General features: G+C 31.9%; 1 protein-coding gene and 1 long non-coding RNA gene across 3 annotated transcripts; both read right to left on the bottom strand.

The window, feature by feature from the left end:
- Positions 1-77: 77 nt before the first annotated feature.
- On the bottom strand, positions 78-17,974 carry LOC132740140 (transmembrane protein 39A-like). 2 transcript variants are annotated; one of them, XM_060727989.1, is made up of 10 exons: positions 17,768-17,974; positions 15,580-15,790; positions 14,738-14,821; positions 13,874-14,028; positions 13,048-13,169; positions 11,748-11,905; positions 3,824-3,853; positions 1,475-1,659; positions 977-1,097; positions 78-409 (listed from the first exon to the last, which is right to left on the bottom strand). In XM_060727989.1, exons 1-10 carry the CDS (start codon positions 17,848-17,850, stop codon positions 188-190), a joined length of 1,371 nt encoding a protein of 456 aa, XP_060583972.1. In that variant the 5' UTR covers positions 17,851-17,974; the 3' UTR covers positions 78-187. The 2 variants fall into 2 exon arrangements, with proteins under 2 accessions (XP_060583972.1, XP_060583973.1); XM_060727990.1 differs by lacking the exon at positions 3,824-3,853 and having other exon boundaries at positions 17,768-17,973.
- On the bottom strand, positions 7,726-8,872 carry LOC132740141 (uncharacterized). The gene is made up of 2 exons (XR_009627111.1): positions 8,497-8,872; positions 7,726-8,351 (listed from the first exon to the last, which is right to left on the bottom strand). It is a non-coding gene; the product is annotated as an uncharacterized LOC132740141 (long non-coding RNA).
- Positions 17,975-19,376: the final 1,402 nt, after the last annotated feature.

Genomic DNA, 19,376 nt, shown 5'->3' with positions numbered 1-19,376 from the left:
AGCTACTGCTTTTATTTTTTCATTGCAAACAAATTGGGAAAGAAATGTTAGATTTTATGAAGAAAAATTCAAAACACTTTAATTTCCAATATTTTTAATACTTTTTACTATCACAAATAAATATATATATCTTTGCACGATGGTTAGATCTCACATAAAAATGATTAAAAATTCTTTATATAATTTGTTAGTTTTGATTACTATCGTCATCTTTGTATGTCTTAGAGAGTATTATCCTGTCTCGTAGAAGCTTGAACAACGTGTAGTAGTTACAGAAGAGGACCAGAGACATACAGATAATGTGGTTCCACTCGCTACATTGTAACAGGCAGAAAAACTGGTAACCAACCAACATCCACGTCAACACGAGCATCCAGTTTAACACTCGTAACGGTCGATGAAATAAAAACTGAAAACAAAACAGAAAATATTTTAAACATGATATTTTCGATCATTTAGTCTGTCTAAAGTATTATGATTATATGAGTAAATCTAAATTCATCAATATTATATATATACAGTTCATATGAAAGACTTAAAAAAAAAATATCTGTTTACAAACTTTTAGAGCAATTCAATAATTCTATAAGAAAAAAAAACACAATCAGTGAATCTGCACTGGGATTAATTAATAGGATTTAAAATTTAAGTGAAACATAAATGAATGTAAATTTTATTTTGAATCCATATATTCAATATTTTTTACCTGAAAGGGAGAGGTTGATACATGGATCTATGACATAAATATTTTCAGAGAGTTTTGAATGCCTAGTGGTCAAAATGTCTCCCTCTTAACCTAGGGATATTGGGTATGAGCCCTACTGAGTTACAACCATGTTTCATATGACACCTGCACTGGTTAGTTCCAGTAAGTAGTCTTGAAAGCTTCCTTAACAATGAAGCTTAAATAAATATGTTATAATAATATGTAAAACACAACTGAGAAGTGTATGCTAATATTTTAAGCACTACTTACATAAAATCTGCCATGCATACTATTGCCAGGCTCAGCGGTAACGTTTATACCCTCTGCTTTAAACAGCCCACGTACATGTTTGACTAGAGCACCTTGTGGCCACACCTGTAACTCTGACCACCTGAAATACATAATGATGTTGATTAATAAACTTTCAGTGTGTTTGTGGCAACAGATTTAACCAATGCAGACCAAAAACTGCCAACACATGATGATTTTGGTCTGCACCATTCACTATTCCGTTAATATGTATTTTGAAAATTTCCCTTAAAATGATGAATGGCCTTGTCCAGGTTAAAAGATAGCAAAGTCCATTAAGTTGTTTAATATGATAGGAGTTAAAAAGTTATAAGCGTGCTTCTCATTTGAAAATTTAAAGTCATTTTGACTTCCATAATGACTTGCAGTTGTTCAGTCTGAGGACAAAAGACTAAATTAACATTATGTTCATGGACCAAAATAAGCATACATTGAACTAAATAATAATGTAAACTTTACGCGTTGTATGGCACATGAGCATGTCGACCTTCCACTTTCTGCCATCTGCCGAGATGTTGTGCACACCTGTGCATGAGATCCAAGTATTTAGGTGGTAGAAAATGTGCACACAGCATCAGAAATGCGCTCAACCATGTCAGAAAAACATGTTGCCCCACCCACCAGCTGTCGTAAAATAATGTATTCTGAAAAACAAAATGATTCATAATTATTCAAACTACCTGTATAGAATAAATGTTAAATTAATGATGGGGAGGCAATATAGTTATAATATATCTCAAGCTAGCAAACAAAAATATAACATGAATACTTGTAAAATTTTAATGTTCACTGTTATGTACACCTGATTAAAAAACAACAACAAATATATAATTATGTGACATAGCAGAACTTTATATTATGCACAAATTTTGATTACATGTACTTTTATAGAACATAACTAATAAGGGATAAAGAATTATGTTGTACGAAGTGTTTCAAGAATGACTTGTAAGTTTTCATTGTTTTCAATTTGAATGTAGAAAAAAAATTCAAAGAATTTAGAAAGAAAGAACCAGAAAATATTACTAAAACTTAAAATTTACAACAGAATAACAAGAAAATATGAGCCGCGTCACGACAAAACCAACATAATGGGTTTGCGACCAGCATCCGCGCAGTCTGATCAGGATCCATGCTGTTCGCTATCAGTTTCTCTACTTATAATAGGGTTTGTAAGCCAACAGCATGGATCCTGATCAGACTGCGCGGATGCGCAGGCTGGTCTGGATCCATGCTGGTCGCAAACGCATTACGTTGGTTTTGTCGTGATGCGGCTCATATGTATTTTCACAGACTTGATCTTTGTATATTTATGTTTAAGGAAATACAATTTAAACAAGAAATGTAAGATCTGCAATCTTCCTGACATTTAAAACACTACAAAGTTGTCAACCCACCTGACATTTTGGTATTACTGCATACACATTAGAAATATCATATTTATATTTTTGGTAGATATTGTTATAATTATATTCTAAATGAATAAAATAAATAAAAACATTACATCAGTAAAAAGATTGTCTCCCTAATTTTTTTTTAATTAAGCCCCTTTTCCCAGCAAAAAGTGTTTAATTGTATGTAATTAACATATTTTGCTAGTAAAAAGCAATGTTGTTAAAATAAGGGTAAAGGATGATTTTAAGCAAACAGCACACTTTACACTTTAATAGATGAATAAATATTGCTTCTTCTGTGTTAGTATTCTGACATTCTTTGATAGAATTCTGTGTGCAATAATAGAATGAAATTTTACATAATTTTAGGGATTTCCCTTGCTTGTAATTCATACCAAAATGCTATGTGGGTTGAGCACTCTGTAATTATATATGACAAATAAAAGAGAAGAAACTTAGGTAGTACAACATTAAATGAAGAGAACTATAATTACAATTTTTGAAAATCACAAAGAGACATCAATTTTAAGTATGACCATTTACCGACTGCTAACAGAAGGAGACAAATTCACTACTGAATCAATCTGAACATTTTAACTTAGATATTTAATTGAAGATTTCATATATATATGTACAGTGCTAGTATTTTGCTTTAATAAATTACAATGGACGTGTGTAACGATTTTTGCATCAAAAAAATTGTTAAATCTATTCATAATTTTGATTTTTCCTTAAGTTAAAATTCTTAAGTTAGGAAACCAACATAACAGCGGCTGGTTAGACGGCATGGATGTATAGCCTGGCCAGGATCTTTATGTCCTGGTGCCATAGCCATGTTATAATTAACATCTAATATATAGAACAAAGAAATTATACAGTTAAACTTAACATAAACAAAGGCTAAGACGTAACCTTTACACTGTTACTAATTAACAACAATTATTATAACTTGAATCTATTTTAAATAGTGTAACACTCATAAAAAGACATGCCTTCAGAACATAATTTTTTTTTGTCAAAACTACACTTTTTTCTATCATCTTGGACCATTTTTTTAAAATCTAAATGAAAAAATACCAATTATAACATTCATTTTCTTTTCTTCCTTTTTTATATGATCAAATATGTCATACATATTATACAGTTTGTAGGTTATTTTTACAAATTAAAATATTTAACATTTTTTATGCACCGAGGAAAAACAGTGTTTGTTTAACAATTTTGTAAAATTAAAGAATAATTCAATGTATAACTGGAAAAACACTATTTCTTACCAATATTTGCTAAGGTATACATTTTTGACAACAAAAGCTACATAAATCTGAAGGCATGCTCCTTTTAAATAATTTAACAACATGTAAAAGTGAAAAAGCTACAATACAAGAAGACTACAGTTATGTTGATTATATCTTACCCAGCAAGTCTCACAATTATTCTGTATATGCTGCCAGGGTGGGATATATATAATAATATATATTGTATTATTCAAAGGTTTATATCACTTTATATTTTCAGGTTTATAATACTGAATGTTTGTAATGTCGCTTTTCATTGGATAATAGTGACATTTATATAGTTTTATATACACGGCTGCTGTCAATTTAGGTAAAAAATCTCAAATTTTTTCTCTAATAAAGATGCTTGTTGTATTATAAATTCACTATAAATTTTTTGACAGGTTATATGGCCATTTATTACCCTTCCAGATTTTTTCCGCCTTTTTGATTGGATATTGATCACCCGAAAGAAATTGATATAACCAAGCCAGACGGGTAATATACACAATAAATTTCCCCGTTGGGTACCCAACGTTGTAAATAACATGCGTTGAGGTGATGCGCGTACGGTTCGATTTTACGCGGTGTAAATTCCGATTTAAAAGCACTTTTTAACTGTCAAATGATAAATATTTACCAAAGTAGAGTAATGATACATATTACCATCAGTATCGAAAACAAATATGACCTTGTGAAAGCTTGATATTAATTACAAAAAAGTGCGTTCAATAGACTACTCCTTTTCTCTTGTTTACATTTGTTAGGTACGGGAAAAATATGTCATGTATTTATGTGACGTCATGTTGTGACGAAGAGGTACCCTCAAGGGAATCTTATTTCGACGTTTCATTTGAAACAGCAATGATTTTTTAAAAAATCGTCTAAACTCAGCAGGGGAAGGGTAATAACATTATTATTTTGGTTTTGGAGTGATATATGTGGATATATTACCTGCCAAGATAAAATATCACCCTTGCCTAACGGCTCGGGTGATATAAAATCTTAACAGGTAATATATCCACATATATTACTCCAAAACCAAAATAACATATAATATAAACAGTTGTTTGCAATATAACCCAAGCCCAGCAGCTCCGGTTATTTTTCCAAACAACCTTTCATATAGAGCCATATACTAGTAACCTGTCAAAAAATCTTTCTAACTAATAATATAAAGATTTTTTGGCATGTTATATATGGCTGAGAGTAAACATTGTCATTATATACCAAGCAACAAGGAGCAGGTTATATACCATACAACCATTTACACCAGGCCATATAACCTTTTAACGTCAAACATCTTGATAACACATTTATAATACAGCGTAGTTACTTCTCTAGTGGAAAAAATTTTCACTCATAAATTTGTAGTGATTGTATTTTGGAAATATAAAAACCTTAATAATCCAATGAAAATCAACATTACAAATTATGTAATATGCAGTATTATAAATATAGATATATATAGTCAACTTTTATGGTTTCAAGCAAAGGTAATGAGTTATTGTAGGGTCATTTCAGTATATACTGGTAGGTCATGAACAATACTCTTCTCAGACATCTTTGCTTTTAGTCTTCAATGTTTCGGACTACAGACTTGCAAAAAGGACGAAACCAGTATCCACTACAGGGTTCCCACGCTGTCCGGGAAAACGGGAAATGTCCGTGAATTTGAAAACAGGAGCTCCCGGCCTTGAAAAGTCCGGGAATTAGTGTTGATACATAAAAAAGTCCGGGAAGGTACGGGAATTAGTCTGGAAAAGGGGAGGTAAATCAAACAACCAAAATGGCGGTCTTAGCACAGTATATTGACTTCCGCATCTTGAATGTTGATTATTTTTCGATTTACATGTGTTTTGGGAGGCCAAGTTTGACATTTATGAGATTTAACATTTATTTTCTGGTTACTATGGCGGTTTTGTTTGGAAAATGTTATAAGAATTTAGACAGTCACAAATCGACCACAAGTTTGCTTGAATGGCCCGTGCTAAGAAACATGAAAGTTCACAGGTCTGGTTGCTTCCTTGGGCAATTTGTTTAACCTTATTGCTCACAACCATGCTAAAAGCCAAAGGTAAATCAATATAAAATAAACAAAAGTATTACATACATGAACTATTGTCAAGGCAGAGCACAGCCAGTTGGCCACACCATATTTGGGTAGCAAGAAATACCCAAATATTAGCCAAAATATACTAAAAATGAATGTGTTATACTAAAAAAAGTGCTGTTTTAATCATGAAACAATATGCACTTTCATTAAGATGTAATCAAACATACCCAAATATACATTTTTGAACCAAAATATACCCAAATACAGTATACTCCATGAAAACTATTAAATAAAAAAAATAAAACGAATGAACATACATATGAAATTACAACAAAATTATACCCTACAAATTTAAATGTAGACAACAAATCACATATCTTGCAAGTACATTTGTCTATTCATTAATGAACCTAACAGTTAGAAAAGCAAATGTCACTTTTTTTTCTTACAACATCTGAACTGAAAATTTCAATGGAATGAATGAAAGTAATAGTTGGCTAAGTCACATTATTTTGTAAATATCAATTCATTTTCTCATTAAAATCTATATTGTATACAAACCAAAATGAATATTGCTATAATTGTGTGTGTTTGGGTATTTTGTGCTGCCGCCATATTTTGTAGAACCCGTAGCACAGGCTTAAGCAGAGTACAACATTTAAACATGAAAGTTGTGAAATTTTTAATGTAGAAACACCTGCAGGCAGTTTTCATATACCCTTCAGTAAGACATGCTTTTGCCATTCAATGCACCTAAGTGGACTGAGGTCAAATGTGAGGTTACTTATTAAAGTACTATGAATATCTTGTAAAAAAAGTGATCCCTTGGAAGCATTAAAAACACCAAAATTACATGAAAATTGCAGACACCCTGCAACAGTTGCTGTCACAAAGTACATTTCATTATTTATAGACACTGAATGTATTTCTTAGATAGAGTTAGATTTATGTCATGAACTACATGTATTATATTGGTGTTATTAAATGTTGTTTTAAACATTACCATGAAAATATTCATAGGACAAAAAATTGAATAGCGTGAAATTTAATCTTCTAAAAAGTCCTTAAAAAATCAAAAAAGGTCCTTGATAAGTCCTGGAAAAGTCCTTAAATTTTCAAAATATCTAAGAGTGGGAACCCTGCCACTAACAATTAAGTTGTTAAGTTGTATACATCATAAAAACTAGTTTGATGGAGGAAGTGTACAAGAACTCTTACACAACGCCAAATTTAAGAGGCTCACATACATAATTTTTAAACAAAAACACAACTGTTTACACAAAATGCTTGTTAATTTCAGTTTGTAAGCAATGCAACTGTATAAACATTAAAACAAGTAATGAATCTTTTACAAATGAATACCCTTTCACTGAAGATTTAAAACTATCATTTAATATTAAAATATAAAAGATTATTTAAAGATGAATAAGCTTTTTCCTGATAACAAATAATAAGTTTATATTAAGTACACAGTGATCAAAAAAAGTAAATACATTTCACATTCTGAGGACTGAAGTGCAAATGACTAAAATATTTTCACACAAAACATTAAGAAATTCATATAAATCAAAATCTTTATGATAAGACAAAAGACAAAGTATTATCTAGTTCACAGACATTAAGATTAAAAGGAAATCACTGACACTCGAATATAGAGATCTATAATAGTAAACAAGAGCACCGCTAGGCGGAGCATTATATGCCCGAAAGTGGTTTTTTTTTAGTAAAGATGAAGCATTTGTAAGACATGGGACTAAAATAAAGTATTACCTCCTTACAATCCTCCTTTGCAGTTTCAATATTGTGGTCCAAATGGAACTTTTAAGTTATGTCCCAGAAACTGTTTTCAATTCTAAGGTAAAAGTGACCTTGACCTTTGACCTTGTGACCCCAAAATCATGAGGGGTCTTTAACCCAATATGGACAATCATACTATGAAGTTTAAACTATGAAGTTTAAACACAGTAGGCCAAATGATACTTAAGTTATATTCCGAAAACTGTTTTCAGTTTTAAGGTAATAGTGGCCTTGACCTTGTGACCCCAAAATCAATAGGGGTCTTCTACCCAATATGGACAATCATCCTATGAAGTTTGAATATTGTGGGCTAAATGGAACTAAAGTTATGCTAAAGAAACTGTTTTCAATTTCTAAGTAATAGTGACCTTGACCTTTGACCTTGTGACCCCAAAATCAATAGGGGTCTTCTACCCAATATGGACAATAATCCTATGAAGTTTGAACACTGTGGGCCAAATAGAACTTAAGTTATGCTCCGGAAACTGTTTTCAGTTCTAAGGTAATAGTGACCTTGACCTTTGACCTTGTGAACCCAAAATCAATAGGAGTCTTCTTCCCAATATCGTCAATCATCCTATGAAGTTTGAACACTGTGTGCCAAATGGAACTTAAGTTATGCTCCGGAAACTGTTTTCAGTTTTAAGGTCATAGTGACCTTGACCTTTGACCTGTGACCCTAAAATCTAAAGGGGTCTTCTACCAAATATGGACAATCATCCTATGAAGTTTGAACACTGTAGGACAAATGGAACTTAAGTTATGCTCCGGAAACTGTTTTCAGTTTTAAGGTCATAGTGACCTTGACCTTTGACCTTGTGACCCCAAAATCAATAGGGGTCTTCTACAAATATGGACAATCATCCTATGATGTTTGAACACTGTGGGCCAAATGGAACTTAAGTTATGCTCCGGAAACTGTTTTTCAGTTTTAAGGTCATAGTGACCTTGACCTTTGACCTTATGACCCCAAAATCAATAGGGGTCTTCTACCCAATATGGACAATCATCCTATGAAGTTTGAATATTGTGGGCCAAATGGAACTTAAGTTATGCTCCGGAAACCAAATTGCTAACGTTTTCAGTTTTAAGGTCATAGTGACCTTGACCTTTGACCTTATGACCCCAAAATCAATAGAGGTCTTCTACTCAATATGGACAATCATCCTATGAAGTTTGAATATTGTGGGCCAAATGGAACTTAAGTTATGCTCCGGAAACCAAATTGCTAACGGACGGACGGACAGACGGACGGACGGACGGACAGACAGACGGACGGACGCCAGGGGGTATAACATAATATGTCCGAAATTCTTTCGGGCATATAAAAAAGTCAAAGAACCTAATCTGATCCAGTTATAATGGAAATAACAGAGACAAAGTGGGAAAAGTTCAGAGAAAAACTTTCAGAGAGTGAACATGACTTGTGCAGAGAGAAAAACACTTATATATTGAGAGCAGAATAAAACAGAGAGAGAGAGAGAGAGATTGAGGAGAGAGTCCAAACAAGGCACCGAACATTGCCAATCAGGGCTAAGTGAAATCTGTAAGAATAAATAGTGCATACTAGCCAAAATTCACATGGCAAAAGTCAACTCTGTTGTAAGGATATACATATCATAATTTAAAACGTTTGTGGGTGGGAACATTGTATTTTTTTCTCCAATATTGCATAATTACAACTGTAAGGCTATACATCCTTTGTTCCTTGCCAATATTTCTTACTCAACCGATACTAACCAATACTGACAACTATCTTACAGCTTTTTCTGCATTAATCATTTAAGTAATAATGACTATCACAGTGAAATATACAAGGGGAGCGGTGGCCTAGTGGTTAAGGTGTCTGCCTCTCAACCAAGAGATCATGGGTTCGAGCCCTAATTGGGTCACGACTATGTTTCTTCATATGACACCAGTACTGGTTGGTTCCAGGAAGCGGACTCGAAAGTGATTAATATAAGTTGCAAGAACTTGTTTCGCAATTGAGCTTAAATAAATATGTTTAAAAAGTGAAATATGCAGAAGATTTTTCAAGAATAATGAAATAGAAATACATATTGATTTACACTATTACGAAAAAGAAAGAAAATTCAAACACCATCAGCAGACTAGTTATTGATTTCTTGCATTTAAGTGAGCCAGAAACTGTGCTCAGTTGTCGCCTAACAGTCTGCTTCTCATCCATGGGATCATGGGTTTAAACTGCAACAGACTCATAACTATGTTTCCTTATAAGTTATCAGTACTGATCAGTTCCATTTAGCCAACAAGAGGGTGATTCCATGAGGATTAGATGTACTTATGGTAAATAAGTTATGTTTTGACTAAACTGAGACATTGTCATACCTTATTGTATTTCATACTGTGCAAGAATTTCTACAGGTTAAACACAAGTAAACACAGACTTAGACCTCTAATAATAATTCAGAAATAGTTGAAATACAAAACACACTAAAAAAACTGACATAATGACAAATTAGATTCGAGGGTTGGTGCAAAAGGGTTGTAACTCATATTAAATAAAGAAAGAGTTACCACCCTTTTATATCAAGCTGTCATAATGTACAATGTATGTTCTGTTCTGGAAAATTTAGGAAGATTATAATATCATGTTAGTAACCATTTAGGCAAATAAGTTAGTCTACATGGGTTAATATATGTTTATATATTGAAGTTCTACACTAACTAACCCATACATATGTGACATGTACAAGATATAAAGATAATAGAAAGTAACATATATAATAGCGCCACATTCTGTAATATGATTACATGTATATATTACAGAAATTTCAATTTATGAACAAATTATGGCTTGAACATCATTCCCATACATTTAGTTAATACCAATTTATTTTAGTTTGATTGTGTTGGAAGCTATAAGCTTATTGAAACACTCTTGAATTCCCATACATTTGTAATTATGTGACAAAGACAAGTCAGAGAACCATAGAATAATTATTGTTAACATGAGCGGGAGGAAGGACAGCGTGGCCATGCTCTACTATTCTCAGTATTTAGTTGTCAAACATGCTGGAAATTCTGAATTTGGATAGTGGAAGTTACCACTGAAAATGCATGCCAGATTTAAATCTTGATTAGTGACCTGCAATTATGACCTTGAAGACATGTGTAAAGTTTTAACTAAAACCTTTTGTGGTTTTGAGATAAAACTTATCCTAACAAAAAATTTAGAACTTGCATAAAACACCTTTATAGTCAGGAATTGAGATATTGTATGCAATACCTTAACCAAGAATTTAGAATTTTCATATTACAAGGCATTAAAGGGGAATTAATCATGTTCAGGAAAGAGTATAATTTTGTCAGAAAAATCTGTGCCAGAGTTAAGGGTCATAGACAGTGATCCTAATGTCATGTGTGAAGTTAAGAGATCTTAGGTGGTTAAAATAGCATATGAAGCATTATGCCAACACTACTCCATTAAGGTGATGAAATTGAATTATAATAACAGATATTAGATGCAGTTAAACTTATCTTGTATCACTCATGTTAGTTTCATCAATTATAAATCGTAAGGCAGTGGTTATAAAACTAAATAAGATTTTGATTTCTTAGGAAAGCGAAGTCTAGGGTTAAATTCATGAAAAAGTAATCTAGGATTAATAATATTTAAAGAAAGATTACAAAATGTAATCCCAATAAAAAAACATAAAAAGCAAATCCCACAGGGTACTGTACCTTTAACTGACATCAAGTGATAAAAAATAACAGTTCTGTGTTAGTTATTAACACAAAGAAATTTTTGTATTAAGTTCAAAAAGCAAAATACTTCAAAAATAGATGATGATGATAAAAGAAGTAACTTTGTTTCTATAAAATTCTTACCCTTATGAGTAAATAAAATAATTCAACATTTTAATTCATGCAAATTAGTTGTAGCTCATATAGAATAAAGGTGACAATATGACCATTTTGTATAAAACTAAGTAAACTAAGGTGTAAAAGTTTAAACATATTTGAAATATTGATGTTAAAATGTGCTTTAAAATAACTAAAAAAGGAAAGAAAAAAAAACATTAAAAATTTAATGAAATAAAGCAGCTACTGATTTTGTCAGAGCATTTTTTTTATATAAACAAAACTTTGATATAAACTGCACTAATTTTAATTTCCTTTAACAAGAACTCAAATAAAAAAAATGGTATACATATACATGTAAATAATGTATGAAAAAGAATACATACCTGTGCGAAGCATAACGGTACAAATGTCATATAGTAAGCTGTCAGCATGGAATTAAATAGTATCTGTTTAACACGGTTATTAAAATCTATTTTTAGGACTTCCACTTCCTCTCGGATAATATCAGGTGTGAGAACACAGTTGTGGAATAGAACAAAATCTGAAGAGATAAAATCGGAAATTATAATTTTTTTCTAAAAAAATCTGGATTTTCAGAAATTTATTTTTTCTCACAATCCAACTTAAATTATGGTAGGTTGACTAACTCTAAGACAGCCTGTGGCAACTGAATTTACCCATGAGACCAGTAAGGCCCCCACGATTACACGTTTAAACGGATTCGTTTCGATTTTCATTCATAAACGTTTACAATATTGTTTACCGTTTAATTGAAATGACCATATTGTCTTACAAAATTTCTTAATCATTGCCTGTAATCATGGATTTTATCAATTCTAGTGGTTTATTCCAAAGTAAACAAACGTAAAATGGGTGTTTACAACCCTCCACACAGCATTACCGTGCAAAATTGCTCGTGACATGATACATTTTTGGTAAAAAATGGGGCTACAATGCAAAAAATGTGTGCTGACTCAATCGTGATGAGCCTTGCACATTCTTTATTTGTACATGTATTAAAAATAGAAAGAAAGACATCATTTGGCGACTCAAATACATGGTGTGTATAGTACATAGAGGTACCACCGTTTAAACGGTATCGTTTCGGTTCTTAGCAGTCGTGTAAACGTTTACAAAAAATTGTAAACGTGGGAGCCTTAGAGACCAGTACAGGCCAAGATCAGCTTGTTCACTATTCAGTCAGTACTTATTTTGAAATATTTCCTAAAAATGATAAACAGGTTTGTCCAGATTGAAAGATGGACAAGTCCATTTGGTAAGAATTATTGTTCCCTGTTCTTAAAATCTAATAATGTATCAGTAGTTCTGTTGTAATTTATTTATTTTCTTTCAAAATAATGATGATACAAATTAACAAGGAAAACCAGTGCCGTCAGGGGCAAGTCGTTGTTTCCTTGTGCAATTAACTTTACACTCATTGCTCAGTACTGGTTGGTTCCAGGAACAGATTCAAAAATGTGTCTATAGGCTTATAGCTTCCTACACAATCAAACTAAAAATAAATTCTCTATAAACAAGTGCTGTAAGGCAGCCCACAAAGTATCAAGGCAGCATGACCCACCTGTACAGAAATGGGAAAGTTGCAAAATAACCACTGATGCATCAGGGTACCATTTAATGAAATATAAATCATAAAATGAAACCACTTGCACTAAATTTTACCTTTATCAAGATTTGATTTATGTTTTGGTGTAGATTTTTCTGTGACGATGGATGGCCAATTCAATGATCTGACATATAATGGTTTAACTGTTGGTCCAAAAAGGAATATATATGTCACAATACTGAAAACAAATCAAAACAGAATTTATATTCACTTTCCTAATAAACACATACTTTAACACAAAACTGAGAAATGATATTAAACATGCATCATAAGAAGGATAAATTTTTTTAATGTTATCAAAAGTGTATATTGTATAAAAAGCATGAACAAGTCTTTCTAGAAATGCTTTCTATTGTAGGTCTTTATTTTTTTTTCCAAACACAGAATGTACATGTTCATCCAATAATCCATTTAATGTAACTTAAATTATTCCTGTTTGTTGCTTAGCTATAAAATCCTCGTTGGCTGAGTGGTTTAAGTTGCTGACTTTACATTACTTGCCCCCATTCCACCATGAGTTTGAATTGTGTCAAGACATGCGACTCTATCATGTGGGGAAACTATCCAGCTAGCATTTATGTTACACCTGTGGCTCTACTAAGTAGGCTTGTGTCTAAAATGATTCATAATAGCACACAGATCTGAGGTCTCCCTCCACAAGTTAAGCTGGGAAGTTGTTCTTTGACCATTACATTGTTATGTGACTTTAAACTAATCAAACATGAAAATCCCTATTAATGGACATTCAAAATTCAAGTTAAGACAAAATTCATAATTCAATTTTGCCAATGTACCTTGAGACGAGGGTAACAGTAAATTATTGCAACAATAGAAAGTATTTAACTTATTAAATTAGGTATAAAATATCACAAATATACTTACGGACAGCACAGAAAAAGGCAGTATAGAAGAGAATGGTTCCTTAGCACCTGATAGCCAGTGAATAACAGGGAAACAACTGCAAACGTCACAGTGACTATCTTACAAAACTGAATCAACATGTATAGAAATCCTTTACCAGTCTTAGAACCATAAATCTGCAATAGTCATCAATATAAATATCATTCTTATATCATAATACAGAAATCAAGATACCCTTACATTTATCTATAGTTTCATAAAGAGTCAATGAAACGCAGCAAGCTTTATGCCTCAAATTTTTTGTTAAAATTCTTTTTTTAATTTTATAATAAACTGAAGAAAAAAGAAATCAAAGTGATCTAAATTTTAAATACTACTAGATTCTGGTAGATAATCTATGCTATTCTGGTAAATACTAATGCTGTCCATGACTTTTAGATCATTTACACTCTGCATATCTATAAAGAGTGAACATCCCTATAGTGTTAGTTGCTTAAATTAAGCCTTTGAAATACTGGTAGCCTTAAAAATATCAATAAATGGCTGCAAATCTGATGCATGTCAAAATCATTATAATAATCTGTCACCTTACTGCAGTAAAGGAATAAGTCGTTCTAAATTTTATAGGAATAAATCAGTTATTGCACTATGGTGACGATATGTTAATCCTTACCCTGCTTAATCTCTTAAAAAGACTAGTCCAGATTCCATATTTTGAACTGTTTATTATCAATTTATGCCAGTGGGTCAGCCAGCATTATAGAGCCTTGTCATTATACTGGTGACAGAGGCTAATTACTTTCAGTTCCAGCAGATTAAAGTTTACAGGCATTTGAGTGACCTTTAAGTGTGTATAAATAAAATTCACATGTGATGACAATTTACCTCTTGCACGAAACACCAGATAAGTCTTCTACTCATAAGCACACAAAGAAAACTTGCTAGGTATGGGTCAATCAAGTAAAAATTCTGTAAAATACAAGTACATGTATCAAAAATTAAGTCTTATACAGTCTGCGAAACTAGCAGTTGTCCTACTGTCCGAGACAACCCTTTTTTGGACCCAGACAACTAATTTTTTGAAGTTTACTTGCCCGATGGACAAGTTAAATTGGCTAAAAGTATTCATTAAAATGTCAACGAATAGTGATAAAATGCAAGATATCAAATAAAATTAGTTTGCTTATATTTATGACTGTTTCTTACTGAAGATAAGTTTGCAGATTTGATCAATAATTGCTGGGAGATGTTCTGATGAAAATATTTGGACAACCAGTTTTTACTTCGGACAACCAAATTTTCTTGAATTGGTTGCCCGAATGACAAAAATTTTGAAACCCTAATTTCACAGACTGTTTATGACACGATGTACATAATGTATTCTTTGTTTTTTTTGTTGTTTTTTCTTTGCTAGATACAGAAAAACTTAATCGAGCTTGGACAAGTTAAGATATTTAGTAATTTACAGCATTAATGAGTTAATAGATGGACAATTTAATTAACACAATTATGTACATTTGAAAAGTGTTGAAATCATAATTATTTACTGGTGTCTTATGAACTAAATACTAAGGCTGAACACTACCAGAGATTTGATATATTATTAAGTATAAACCCAAAATAATGCAATACATAAAATGAAAACAATGCAATTGTGCAGAACATCTTGATTTTTTCTGTCAATAAATGTGAATTATGTTTTTGACATTAATAAAATGACAACTTACAAGAGCATAGTTAGCATGTGAGTGGGGAAGCCACCAGACAGTTTTGTAAAGATTAATATACTGTAGACACATCACAATGAATCCAAAAATGTACAGCATCACTTCAAATGACACATTTGTATCTCCAGGAATCTCTGGTATGTGGGCATGCTTAGGTAGCACTGCCATGGTTGCTAGGGGTACAATATTGTTATCACGATCATCAGAGTGCCTGAAAATTTATAATATCATTATTTTACTTAACAAAGTTATATCATTATCTTATATACATTTATAATATCCATATTTTTATATAACTTTGTTAGCCAAATCTTGAATATTTATTTTACCAACCAGACAAATATAACCCTGCCTTCCATCCAATAGGATATAGAAATAAAAAGAGTCAAGATTTAACATTTTATAATGTTTGTCTCGTCAGTACAAATTTTGTATTTGGCACACAAAAATGTCATACATGCAGTGCAAGGTCATTATTAATAAGCAGTATAAATTTATGTCACTGCACCTGTGTGGTGGAACATTTACCAAAAGTTTGATAACCCAAGTCAAAGCAGACTATTTCCCAGGGATAAGGAGTACGGAATTTACGAAAAGACTTTTGTAATAGACATTGTTCAATATGCAATGCTCTTTTTCTACAAAAAAAACAAAACTAAACATTTAAGATAAAAGGCAGAATGTCAATTAACTAATTATAAGAATGATAGCCCTGATATTTTTTTGTTTCTATATTTTACCTGTTTGCTGTTAATGAGACAGAAAATATTGCATATTGAACAATGCCTATTACACAAGTCTTTTTGTAAATTCTGTACTCCTTTAGAAACATGGGAAAAAGACTGGTCCATGGAGTTCAACCCTGATAAATGTGAAGTTCTAAGGATAACAAGAAAAAAAACCATGTTATATTTCCTTATACCTTCCATAACATCCAACTAAACTCTACTCAAGAAGCAAAATACTTAAGAGTCACTATTAGTCAAGACCTTTCATGGACCAAACATATAAACAATATTACATCTAAAGCAAATAACTCCCTCAGATTCATTAGAAGAAATGTTAAAACTCCAAATAAAAAGATAAAGGAAACTGCATTATTATAAGACCTATGTTAGACTTCAGGTTGAATATTGCTCCATAGTTTTGCATCCTTGGCAGAAGTACTTAATTTATAAGATAGAGCAAGTCCAAAGATCAACTGCTAGATATAACTGGTTATTTCTGCGGGTGCAAATTCTTGCGTTTTGGGACTGAAAATGGGTATATTAATTTTTGCAAATTTATTTTCTGCGTTTTTCATCAAAAACGTTTATGAAATTTAATTTCTGCTGGCATATTTCCTTTGGTGAATATACAGCGTATTTCCCCCTCTTATTTTATGATTTATTGTTATGTTTATCATTTCAAGATTCGAAATTGCACCTGTTTAAATCACCGGTTAATTTCTTAACAATTGTGTTACAATCCTTCATTTCACGACGTGACAAGCTTTCTGATAATGGACCATTTGGATCCGGCAATCCTTTTTGTACCAGATATTTTAGCAGAGCCATACTGGAAATAATAATCAATACAGCCTACAAACACAAACTTGCTAAACTAATTACACGATAAACTATATGTAAAATCTTTTGTGTTAAATTGACTACACCGAGAATGTGTTACAAACATCTCACATTTCTTTCTCGATTTTTACTAGAGTGAGAGGCCTTGAACAGTGACAAAACATCAGTGCTGTAACCTACTTGTACAAAATCCAAAACAACATTGTTTTTGTTGAACACCAACACCTTACTCAAACAAGAAATCTGAACTACACGATACATACTTGAGGACACAATATCAGGGCATATATGGCACAAAACACAATTCTTTTTCACCCCACATGACAAGGGATACAGGGATACAAGGGGTGTCGCACTACGTCAAAATAAAAGAGGCAAATAGTTATGAAAGCAAGAACTAAATTGAATTCAGTGTTAAATTGTTAATACTTATAAAGATTAAATTATTCTCAAAAAGAATTGAAGAATAAAAACAAACTCTACAACGTGGTAATAATATATAATTTCCTACAGGCAATTAAGTTATCAACAGGCAGTGTTTACTTCCTGTTTAATGTTAACTAATTTAAAAATAAATATCCGAATATATCAACCGGCTTCCTATCAGGTTTACTACCTACCCTGAATTGGGACTCTTGTGAGCACCACCTTGGTAAGCAGGGTTGGTCTGTATACGAGATAGTATTCTCCTTCCTGGTGGCATGATACTTTAGATCATGACAATTGAAATGTAAATAAAATTGAGAAAATTTGTAAGCGTATTTATGTTAATTAGTGTTTACTTCGACACCGTTTCCGCCGTGTAATTAACTGTATCGTGATAATTACAACTTACAGCTGGGAAAGAAATAATTAATCATGGGATCAAATGGCGATTTATTTCATGATATTGTAATGTCTGAAGAAATGTAAGAGTCGATAAGAAGTATTTTCTATGTAGCAATACCTGTGCCATGTCAACTTATTTTTATTACATTTAAATGTTTCTAAATTCTTGAAATGATTTTCACTACAGTATATCAGACCATTTCACATATTGTATAGTTCTGGCTTCCAAAACTTTATAAGCCGCTCTTTAACATTTTTGTTTTTCATCTGATGCGGCATTTCACGTCATGTCATAGTATATAAACGGGTACGCTGAAGACCTTAAGCTACATATTGTACATCAATATTGAATTTATGGCATAAGTAATAGATAAGACACAAATTTTTTAAAAATGTTTTCATCAAAACATTGGATTTTCTCATTGTACATAATTTGATGAATTAATAATATAGTGTCATATTTTTGTTCGAGTCAGATCATAAGGGTCTTTTAGTCGAAATATAGAGTCACAGTACCTGTGCTCGACCAGCCCAGTGCTCAACCAATACTTCTATTTGTGTACGATTTATGCATAAAAGTGGAAAAAAAACCCGGGAATTTGTTTGTGCCTTTTGTACCTGACCTGTAACCTCTACACCATGTACAAGTACTCCAACTTTTGGTAGAAGATTGGCCATTTTGCAGACAATATTTAACAGTACAAAAATACATTTCTATAATAAAAGTAGCAGTAAAAACTATTTAAACACTGAAATAATGGTAATTTAGGGCAAATGTGGACAATACTTTGTTAAATTGCCTTTACTCTTATGATTCCAATTGATTTCAATAGGAAAGGTTCTGAAAAAAATTATCAAAACCCTGCTCTCCATAAAAGTCCGGGGCTATGAACATGTAAACAGATATGGCGGCTGTAAGGAAACAAATCGAGAACACACCACTCAAAGCGTAGACCATTTGTACATTACACCAAGTATCACACTAAAATATGTTTACAGAGTGATTTTAGTAAAAAAAATATGAGAATAAGTAATTTAAAACGCCCCAGTATATGTTAATTCCAAAACTCTTATAAACACTTTATTTGTCAATGTATAGCATTTTCTTCGTATCATATTTACTACTCTGATATTTACATCTAAGACACTAAAACATAAATTTTTCAAAATATTTTTGTAATAGAATTGTTGAACATAAAAAATTCATAATCTGTTTTTTAAATAAAAGTTCTGATAGAGTAAAACCACCTGGTCGAGCACCTGGTTTTTGGTTGCCTGAAAAATATAGTGGTTTTATAACCCCTATAATACAACTCTGTGGTAAATTGTATCCTGATCTGTGTAATTTAAAAAGCTTTAGCTTATTGTGAGTTTAAAAAAGGGCCAGCCTTTGTAACCAAA

This window comes from Ruditapes philippinarum, unplaced genomic scaffold (assembly GCF_026571515.1).
Source record: "Ruditapes philippinarum isolate M1 unplaced genomic scaffold, ASM2657151v2 ctg4782_1_1_1_1, whole genome shotgun sequence".
Classification (NCBI taxonomy): domain Eukaryota; kingdom Metazoa; phylum Mollusca; class Bivalvia; order Venerida; family Veneridae; genus Ruditapes; species Ruditapes philippinarum.
The sequence above is the reverse complement of the archived record's forward strand: the minus strand, read 5'-3'. Positions and strand labels throughout refer to the sequence as shown.

Bases quoted from the DNA above. Each gene is read 5' to 3' on its own strand.
- LOC132740140 (XM_060727989.1), bottom strand. From the start codon at position 17,850: ATGCCACCAGGAAGGAGAATACTATCTCGTATACAGACCAACCCTGCT. The intron at 15,791-17,767 runs GTAGGTAGTAAA...ATAAATTTTCAG, and splicing joins CACAAGAGTCCCAATTCAGG to GCACTCTGATGATCGTGATA. The intron at 13,170-13,873 runs GTAAGTATATTT...ATTTGTTTTCAG, and splicing joins TGCCTTTTTCTGTGCTGTCC to TATTGTGACATATATATTCC.